We start from the raw sequence: 10,586 nt of genomic DNA, 5'->3' as shown, positions 1-10,586 counted from the left end.
AGAGGTCAGTGGCAAAGGCAGGACCAGATCCCGGGAAGCCTGGAGTCCATCCTGGGGTTCCCCACCCCCCCACCCCTGCTGTGGGCCACATGGCGCCCCCAAGGGCATTGCCCGAGTACCATTGCTCTCGCTGAAGTCCCGTATGTGGGCATATGACAAGGCGCATGTGCGAGAGAAAGGCAAGCTGCTGTCTCCACGGTGACGACAGGGCAAGGCAAGAAGGACAGCAACAGACGGTCAAAATCAGAGTCTCATTGGGGGCACAGCCACCCATGAAAATGCCTGTAGGGCGGGAGCGGGCCTACGACCACCCTGTTCTGTAAGCCAGTTCCATGGCTTTGGGAAGTGGGCCCTTCTCAGGTGGTTTAGACTAGTTCCAGTTGTGTGGGGCGTAGATGCCTGATAATCACACTGACGATGGAGATCCTTCTCCTAGAAGGTGTTGAAAAGGGTTTTATTTTTATTTTTTAAAATATATTTTATTGATTTTTTACAGAGAGGAAGGGACAGGGATAGAGAGTCAGAAACATCGATGAGAGAGAAACATCGATCAGCTGCCTCCTGCACACCCCCCACTGGGGATGTGCCCGCAACCCAGGTACATGCCCTTGACCGGAATCGAACCTGGGACCCTTGAGTCTGCAGACTGACGCTCTATCCACTGAGCCAAACCGGCCGGCTAAAAGGGTTTTATATACTCTGTGCTCTAAATCACTGCATTCGCCCAAAGATAGCAGAACTCCGCCCCTGATGCTGGAATGGGGAGCAGATGGAAACAGTGGAAGCATCCACACTCTACGACGTCATCCAGCTGTCTGCGTGTGCCCGGCAAGCTGCCAATTTTCACTCGTTTTCATGTGCTTTCTCCCCAGAGAAGTAAGATTCCACGGAGCATTGAGGCGACCTAGTGTGTCAACCATTGTCAGAGTCCTTCCCTCCCGAAGAGAATACAGGCAATGAGTACCCCTTTCACCACCAGATGTCCTGGCTTCTCCGTGGACAAGATAACACAGGAGATCCGCCTCTGTTTATCCTCGACGGGCGTGAATCATGGGCCGCACCAGCCCTGGCAGCCGGAGCCTTCCTTCCCCAGTTCATCCCCCGGGGGGCCCAGGGGTCAGGTCCTTGTGCAACCTCCTCCCCCTCCCCCCCCGCCCCACTGGCTCTGGGCGTGGCTTTGGGACTGGCTTTGACCCATGGACATTCACAAGCCTGGTGCCACCTTGAAGAATGGGGTGTTTCACAAACATGTGGTTTGCTCACTGCCTGAAAGTGAGGACCAGCTGAGCCAGGGGCTGGGTCTCTGCACCCACCCTGCTCCCGGTGGTCACCCCGGACACCCCCACCGCCCCCCACCACGCAGCACAGCCCTTGGCAGACATTTCCCTGAAAGACTGCGGATTGAACCGGTTGGTTGCACAGATTTTAAAGCAGGTTTTGAAAGAGGTTCATGTTTTGTTTTCAGATGGTCCTTAGGTATGTGTTCAGATACACCTCAGATCGTGTCTAGCATACAATCCAAAGGAAATCTGATTGTCCTAGAAAGTGTTAACAGGAAGAGGAAGCCACACCTCCTTTGATCTGCTTTTGTGCCCATGCTTTCTCCTATTCTCTGTTCACATGTCTGAATCAGCAGCAAATACAGCCATACATGCATACATACATGCGTGTGTGTGTGTGAGTGTGTGTGAGCGCATGTACATTTTGGCTGACTCAAGGAATAAAAAGACACCTTGTGTCCCACAATCATCTGCTCACACCCCTGCCGATGGGACAACTTAAGCATGGAAGTTTAAGGACAATTCAGATAGCCCGGCTGGTGTGGCTCAGTGGATTGAGCGTCATCCTATGGACCAAGAGGTCCTGAGTTCAATTCCCGGTCGGGACACATGCCCAGGTTGTGGGCTCCATCCCCAGTGTCGGGTATGCAGGAGGCAGCCAATCGATGATTCTCTCTCATCATTGATGTTCCGATCTCTCTCCCCCTTTTCTCTCTGAAATCAATAAAAAAATAATGTATTTTTAAAAAGGCATTCTTAGCTTGGGGCTATGCAAAACCAGGCCCAGGTCTACATTGCAGTTACAACAACTAACTTTCAGGTGTATAATAATGGTTGAAGCCTGGAAAACCCCACTAACCCATTTCCCCTATTTGGTCTGCACAGCGCCGTGGAGTTAGTGGGAAGCCTGCGCTGGGTCTTTTTAAACCTCAATAGGAGCATAGTAGGCAGTGGACTCTCATTTTTTTCCCCGATTTTTGCTTCTTGAAAAAAGTATAAAAACTATGGAGTTTCAAAGCGAAGAGCGGTCCTCACGAGAGCTAGTCTGTGCGTACAACACACGGTGCCCGGAGTAGCCCTCGATCGGGGGACCCCCCAACCCTCCCCCCACTTCCTTCCGTACGCTACCATGCGGCAACATTTCACGCTCGACCCCCAGGTCTGAGGCGTCTTTTTAATATTAGATAGAAATCAAGGCAAAGGGCCAGAGCTCTACAATTCCAAAGGCATGAAAAAAATGCTTAAGTTACTCCCAGAATCCGCTGCAGGCGAGTCTCGTCTCTTAGCTCAGATGAGCGAGAGGAAAATGAAAGGCAGGAGGGGTACACGGAGGGAGAAGGCCTCCCAGGGTAGGCGCACGGCTCCCGGCCGCCCGAGGGGTCCTCGCGGCCGACAGAGCTTCTGATACCGATGTCGTCTCCAGTCCTCCCCAGGGTCTCGCCAGCATCATACGAAGCAGCAGTATTTCTTCCACCAGGACTTGGAGAGCGTCCTCATTTTGTCCGGAGTCCTGCTCTTGGGCTTCTTTGGCGGCTGCTGCTGCGAGTCCGAGTACCGGATGCCGGCCACGATGGCCGCGTCGAAGACTTCCTTGAGGTTCTTCTGCGTCAGGGCCGAGCACTCGACGTAGGAGGCGGCCTTGACCTCCTCGGCGCACAGCTTGGCCGCCTCCTCGGGCACCGGCTTCTCCTTGCACTTGTCCAGCTCGATGAGGACCTTGACGTCTTCCCGGAGGTCCGACTGCGTGCCCACGAGGATGATGGGGGCTTTCGGGCAGTGGCGCCGGATCTCGGGCACCCACTTCTCGGTGACGTTCTGGAAGGAGGAGGGGCTGACCACGCTGAAGCACAGCAGGAAGATGTCCGCGTTGGTGTAGCACAGCGGCCGCAGCCTGTCGAACTCGTCCTACAACCAAAGCACCCACAGTTATTTTTTAAAAAATATGTTTTTATTGATTTGAGAGAGAGGAAGGGAGAGGGAGAGAGAGAGAGACTGAAACATCAATGATGAGAGAGAATAATTGCTCCGCGGCCTCCTGCACGTCCCCTGCTGGGGATCGAACCCGCAACCCGGGCATGTGCCCTTGACCAGAATCGAACCCGGGACCCTTCAGTCCACAGACCGACGCTCTATCCATTGAGTCAAACCGGATAGGGCCACCCAGAGTTATTTTTTAAGTCCATCTCATCCCCAGAAAGACCACCTTTACATTTAAAAAAAAAAAATATATATATATATTTATAGAAATTCCAGAGGCCCGGTGCACAAATTCGTGCACGTGTGGGGTCCTGCTGGGCCACTCCAATCGGGGCCAATCAGGACAGGCTGGCCAGGGGGAGGGGATGTGGGAGATTGGCCGGCAGGCCCCACCCCTGATCGGGGTTGGGGGGCATCGGGGGTGGGGCTAGCCAGGGGGAGGGGCCACAGGTGGTCGGCCAGCTGTCCCCACCCCCTGGTCGAACTCCTGGTCAGTATAACTCCTGCCCAAGGGGACAATTTGCATGTTAGCCTTTTATTATATAGGATCATCTCCGAGTCAGGGTGTTCCTATATCTCACCCCCCACAGCCCCCTGCGGCACTGTATTTGGCTTCGCAAAAGTGTTCACTCGACTCTCTTGTAGGAAGATATTGACATCATCTCGTTCCTGTTTGACCATTTCTGATTGTGGTCACAGAGCATCCTCAGGTGTCACGTGACAGATGATTTCCCGGGCCGGGAAAGGCTCTGTGTCACCCAGGTTTTTTGTGACGAACTGCCAAGCTCTGATTGTTTACACACGGCCATTCACGTGCACATGACTCAGCATCCATCTTCCCAGGAATAAAGGGAACCCGGGTGTGTTTCATGTGGACGCCCTTTCTTCGTCTGGGCTATTTCCATCGCCGGGTGACAACCGTCTAATGATATTAAAGTCGACCGGCTCACGAGATCAGGAGTGACGGGGGCACCTCAGCAGGTCCCTGGCCCCTGGCCAGTCTTCTGGAAGCAGAAGTCAGAAAGAAGAATGGCTTGGGTTTCTTCGTGCCAACTTCGAGCTGAAAGAATCAACACAGAAACTCGACCAGGTAGAGACCATGGCCCGGCTCTGAGGTTCAACTGCTGAAACGTTCCCTCTGTTCTCCGACGCCCCGAAGCATAAAACCGAGAGCCGCTGTGAGGTCAGCTCCCTGGGGCGGCTGTACTGGCTCTTGGAAGGCGCTCACCTCCGGCCGTGCCCTGGCATCTGGGGTTGCATTACCAGTAAAAACAGGGGGGCCGGGCATTGGAAACCTGGCTCCCCAGACTTCTGGAGATTCTGGCGGAGGGATTCGGGAAGCCGGGCAGAAATGAAACCCTCCTGCTCATTGCGCGACCAGAAACCCTAGATATTTGCTGAAATAAATGCAACGCACATGTGTGCGGCGAGGCCAAGGGGGATGGATGTACCTTCTCTGGGTCTGCGGGGAGGCTCTGGTTCAGGAGCCGGGCCGGCTAGGCAGGCCGCTGGGCAGCAGGTCCGTTCAGCTGCAATCTGATTATTATTATTATTTTTTTGGTATACAGATTTTTTTCCACGCGCCTCCTGGGTCCGAAGGCTGGAGGCTTTTCAGCTCCTCTTGGCAGGGCTACAACGGATCCGTCTTCTCACAGCGGCGCCCCCTCTCTCAGATGCCAAAGGCACGTCTCCCGGAGTCCTCGGTGACAGATCAGCTTTCACTCGAGTGAGACTGTGAGTCTGGTGTTTAAAGCTCCTTCTGTGCCCACCTGGCCTCGCCGACAAGAAAACCCGCGGGCACGAGAAGCGATTTCTTGGTGATTTCTCCCGCATGGAGAGATGGATTCTTGCTCTGAGCTTCCGTAGGAGTTATACTGACCAGCATAACTCCCCGGGTTATGGCTCCCTGTGCTCACTCTGCTGAAGCTGGGAACGGAGACGGCTGAGTCACTGTGCATCCGCCAGGCAATCCTGGGTACTGCCTGGAGGAGGGGCGTTCCACTGGCTGAGTCAACACGAAGGGAATCTGGCAGGAGCCAGAACAAGTCCTTTAAAAGGTAGCTGATCAGCTGTGGAGTAGGTGGGGAGGAAGGGCCATCGCTTTGGCCAGCTTTGCCAATCGTCAAAACCAATACTAACTGATACTCGGGGAGCGGGAAACAACGAACTCCATCTTCCCAGCTGTACAGGTTTCCCCGTGATTTTTAAAAAATATACATTTTTATTGACTTTTTACAGAGAGGAAGGGAGAGGGATAGGGAGTTAGAAACATCGATGAGAGAGAAACATCGATCAGCTGCCTCCTGCACGCCCCGTACTGGGGATCGAGCCTGCAACCAAGGTACGTGCCCTGGACCAGAATCGAACCCGGGACCCTTCAGTCCACGGCCCAATACTCTATCCACTGAGCCAAACCGGTCAGGGCATATTTCCCAGTTTTTACAGTTGGCTTTCTACAAATCTTCAGATAAGTAACCTCATTCAGGACGTAACCTAACTAGGCCATCAGGTAAGAAACACTAGTATAATCATTTCAATGAAACACTGCTGGGTGCCCGGACGAATATATTCCGAAAACCCCCAAAGCTTTGCAACTTAGCACCCAACCCCTTTATTCTCCAAACATAAATGTCTTTCGTGAAAATACTTCTCAAATGACTCACACGTTTCTCTGACTTTTACTTATTTTCTTTTAAAATATATAATTGTTATTGATTTCAGAGAGGAAGGGAGAGGGTGAGAGAAATAGAAACATCCATGGCGAGAGAGAATCATGGATCGGCTGCCTCCTGCACGCCCCACACTGGGGATCGAGTAAGCAACCTGGGCCTGTGCCCTGACTGGGAATCGAACCACGACCTCCTGGTTCATCGGCCGACCACTGAGCCACGCCAGCCGGGCACAACTTCTTCTTAAAAGCAAATGGTCACGTGGCAACACTTCAGAAAGCAAGGGAAGCAAGCACTCCTCCCTGCCTACAAGATAGCCCCCCGGGCACTTTCGCTAAAGCTAGCAAGTGCTGGTCATGGAGTCCTTATCGTAACCTACATGCTTATTAACCGTCATTCCGGCCAACTCAGAAGATGGCACGCTGGGTTCTAAAGAGAACAGAGCCTGGCCGGCGGGGCTGAGTGGTTGAGGGTCGACCTATGAACCGGGAGGTCACGGTTCGATTCCTGGTCAGGGCACGTGCCCGGGGTGTGGGCTCGATCCCCAGTGTGGGGCGTGCAGGAGGCAGCCGATCTGTGATTCTCTCTCATCATGGATGTTTCTCTCTCTCTCTCCCTCTCCCTCCCTCTCTGGAATCCATAAACACATATTTAAAAGAAAATAGAGGGAACAGAAACTTTAGTGGCTTGAGAGCCGTGCCAAGGCGGGGACTGAATGATGATGAAATCCTGGAGCTCTTGGCGATGTCCACACCCCTGTATCCTCCCCGTCACTCCCCCAGCTGTCTCCTCTGAGAGCCTGCCCCTCAAGATAAGAGTAAATGTTCACGATTCGAAAGACTGGGTTCCGGCCCAGCCCTTCCCCCGCAGCTCAGGCCCGCTCCCGCCACCGCATCTCTGCCCCCAAGGACGGCAGTGGCCCTGGGGAGTCGAGCCCCAGCTGAGGGAGGGGCACAGGAACACGGACAGACATAAGTCCCATCTCCTCTTCAGGACAAGCCCTCAACATCTGGCTCGTTGCCCTTGAACACACTGATTCTAAGATACGACCAACTTACGTTGAGAAAGGATTACAAAGCATTTTTTCCCCCCCATAAAAACCAGAAAGTAAAACAGGATCAGAAACCCCGGTGAGGTAAGAGTTGTTCTTGACCCTGCTGTCCCCCGTCCTGCCCACCCACAGCTGGCCGCACCCCGTTTTACGGGCGCAGAGATTTCCCGCACGCCCGCCTCCCTCGGAGAGGGGCCCACGGCAGGGGTGGGGCGACGGCGTGTGGGTGCAGAGTCACCCAATGGTGGAGGGGGGTTGCTGGGAGGCCTTCAGGGAGCCGTTTCCTGTCCCAGCACGGAATCGGGATGTGATACTGACCTGTCCCGCCGTGTCACAGAGCTGCAGTCTCACGGGCCGCCCATCCACGGACACCACAGCTGAAAAACAAGACCAAAAGGATTAGCGGGGGTTGTCTCTTAAGCACTTGCCCAAGAATCATCGTTTTGGCCTGCCCCACCATCCTCACTCGGACCCTGCAGCTCCTATGCCAGGTCCCCCAATCAAAGGCTTGCCTAAAACGAGGAGGCCCACAAGGCATCTTCTAGATATATAAAAGGCTAATATGCCAGGTGTCCCCTCGGGAGTTCGACCAGGAGAACAGGAATTCGATCGCTCGCTATGACGTGCGCTGACCACCAGGGGGTGGTGTGGAACATGGTGGGCGACCAGTGGCAGCAGAGCACAGGTGGCAAGGGAAGGAGAAGGGGTGGGGAGGTAGGGAACCCTGATCGACCCTGATTGCCAGCCAGTCCTAGGGACCCTACCCATGCATGAATTTCATGCACTGGGCCTCTAGTTTAAAATCTACATATATATTGATTTCAGAGAGGAAGGATGAGAGGGAGAGATGGAAACATCCATTTTGAGAGAGAGTCATTGACTGGCTGCCTCCTGCAGGCCCCCTACTGGGGATCCAGCCTGCAACCCCGGTATATGCCCCCACTGGGAATCGAACCGTGACCTCCTCCTGGTTCATACGTTGATGCCCAACCACTGAGCCACGCCGGCCGGGCCACAAGGCATTTTGTAAACCACCCTCCAGGGATGACAATTCCACCCACTGCCACCGACCAGGCAACCCCCCCACCCTCACCCCCACCCCGAGCCTTCGGTGGCACCCCAGAAGGGCCTGCTTCCCAAGATTTATTTTCCGGCCACACTCGTTTCCAAAGACCTAGAAACAACACCGGGAGGGTAAGGGAAACCAACCTTGCAGCTTCCCAAAGCCTCCCAAAGAGCTGTTTTCCCGTGGGAAACGGCCCGAAACGCCCGGCGTTTTATCATGAAACTGTAGCTGGTTTTGAGAACGTGTGCGAACACTGGCTGCCCGCACTGCCCCGTTTATCAGGGAGGGCTCGGCTGATCTGTTCCTGCCAGCTCCAAGGGCGGGTTCACGAGAGAAAGGGGAAAGAGAGTGTGCCCCCCTGGCCGCAGAGTGGGGTCCCTGGGGAGCGGCCTGGAAGGTTCTACGGGAGCTGAGCACTCAGTTCTGCCTCAACATAACTTTCTACATCGTTCACGAATCCGGCTATTCGTCGGTGGGACCCACACAGAAGGGGAAGGAAGCAATGCCATTTAGGTGGCAGGTGGGAAACCCAGGGGCCTAGCACCGCGTATCCAGGGCACGTCGGGGACGGAGGTAGACAAGCCCCTGCCAACCATGACTTTTTTTTAAAAGACATTTAAAAAATATATTTTACTGATTTTTCACAGAGAGGAAGAGAGAGGGATAGAGAGTCGGAAACATCATGAGAGAGAAACATCCATCAGCTGCCTCCTGCACACCTCCTACTGGGGATGTGCCCGCAACCAAGGTACATGCCCTTGACCGGAATCGAACCCGGGACCCTTCAGTCCGCAGGCCGACGCTCTATCCACTGACCCACACCGGTTAGGGTTATCATGATTTTTTAAGAAGCGGAGAAGCATTTAACACACACACACACACACAAAACAAAAAGACGAGAGGGAGTGCGCGTTTCACACTAGTTTCTGTGGACTTCCACTTGGCCCTAAATTGCAAAAAGACCTGAAAAATCCAGGTGAAGGAGCCCTTTATCTCTGCATCCACCAAACCCAATCGCCTAGCACCCCGTTTCCCCGAGCTTCAGTAGCTCAAAGAGACCGTGAAAGAGATGATCCTGAGAATCAAACAGCCAGTGGGGGCGGTGGGAGTGGGGGAGGCCGGGGCCGGGCCGGGGCCTCAGAAGAAAGAAATCCTGTTTATCCTCCGGCTTAACCCCGACCTAAGCCTCCGCCAGGCCCGCCAGGACTCCTTCCACTCAATCAACTCCTTTTCCGCCCCCATCGCGGCCCTTTGAAGCGGGGATGCCCCCACCCCCGCCCGCCCCGAGGTCAGGGCGGACACCGAGGCCACAGGTAATGGCACCTGCGCGCCCCCTTCCCGGGACCTGACGCCACGCACCTTCTCGGCGCAGCAAACGGACCGGGCCACCTGCGCTCGACCTGTTGGACCCGCTCAGCGTCTCCCTGTAACTCCCAGGCTCGCCCTCCCGTTCCCACCCCCGCCGCGGGCTCAGGGTTTGGGCTCCCCCGTCCTCTCCCCGCTCGCGGGCCCCCCGGGCGCGGGGACTGTCTGTCCCGCACTCCGCCCTGGGTCGGATCCCTGGCCGCAGCCGGGCCCGGGTCCCCGCGATCCCCGCCCCGGTCCCCGCCCCGATCTCCCTCCTCCGGGCACCGGGTCGGTCAGCACCGCGCCCGCGGACGGCGCCCCCGCGCGCGCCCCCGGCCCCCTGCGCCCCGGCCCCCTGCGCCCCCCTCCAGCCGGCTCACCCGAGAAGTTGTCGAAGGCGGTGGGGATGTACTCGGTGGGGTAGCCGTTGGTCGTGTAGCTCACCACCAGGCTGGTCTTGCCCACCGCGCCGTCGCCGACCAGCACGCACTTGATGCCGCGGCCCTCGGCGCCGCCCGCGCGCCCCCGGCCCCCCGGCGCCCCCGGCCCGCGCCCCCCGCGCCCCCCGCGCTCCCGGCGCGGAGGCACCGGCGGCGCCTCGCAGCGGCCGGGGAAGGCGGGGTCCCCTTGCTGCGGGGGCATCGGTCCGCGCTCGCGGAGGTGCAGGCGCGGGCGAGCAGGGCCGGGCGCCACCGCCCCTCCGTCCTCCGGGAGCCGCCGGCGGGGAGCCGCTGTCACCGGCCGCCGCGGGCGCGTCCCCGGCCCCGAGAGCCGCGGCTCCAGGCCGCGCGGCGCGCAGACAAAGGGAGCCCGGGCGGGGGTGGGGGGTCCGGCTCTGCGCTCTCGGGGCGCCGCCGGCTCTGCCCGCGCGATCGGAGGACTGCGGGCCGCGCCGTGGGGCCGGGCGCGCTGTCTCCTCCCGGCTTTCCGGCGACGCCACGCGCGGGGGGCGGGCACGGAGGAGGAGGCGGGTCCGGCCGGCGGCTGGGCCTGGCGCCGTGACCACAGCGCCCCCCGCCGGCGCTGCGGGACGCTGCACCCGCTCCGGAGGCGGTGCCAGGCCGGGCGGGCGGGCGGGCGGGGGACTTGGACGCGGGTTCCGCGGACTCCGAGTCCCGCGCCGGGAACGCCCCTCCCCGCGAGCCACGCCCGGGGTGCGGCGCCGGCTGGAGCCGCGCTGTCCGCGAGCAGGTCCC

The 10,586-nt window shown here is 57.5% G+C and overlaps 1 protein-coding gene across 1 annotated transcript; it reads right to left on the bottom strand.

The window, feature by feature from the left end:
- Positions 1–2,416: 2,416 nt before the first annotated feature.
- Positions 2,417–10,269, bottom strand: RHOU (ras homolog family member U). The gene is made up of 3 exons (XM_070401159.1): positions 9,771–10,269; positions 7,296–7,354; positions 2,417–3,185 (listed from the first exon to the last, which is right to left on the bottom strand). The coding sequence occupies exons 1-3, from the start codon at positions 10,030–10,032 to the stop codon at positions 2,727–2,729; spliced, it is 780 nt and encodes a 259-aa protein (XP_070257260.1). The 5' UTR covers positions 10,033–10,269; the 3' UTR covers positions 2,417–2,726.
- Positions 10,270–10,586: the final 317 nt, after the last annotated feature.

The sequence above is a fragment of the Myotis yumanensis genome, unplaced genomic scaffold (genome assembly GCF_028538775.1).
Source record: "Myotis yumanensis isolate MYYU_CA2020_CCGP unplaced genomic scaffold, mMyoYum1.0.hap1 SCAF_22, whole genome shotgun sequence".
NCBI lineage: Eukaryota > Metazoa > Chordata > Mammalia > Chiroptera > Vespertilionidae > Myotis > Myotis yumanensis.
Note: the sequence above shows the minus strand (reverse complement) of the source record. Positions and strands in the feature narration are given on the sequence as shown.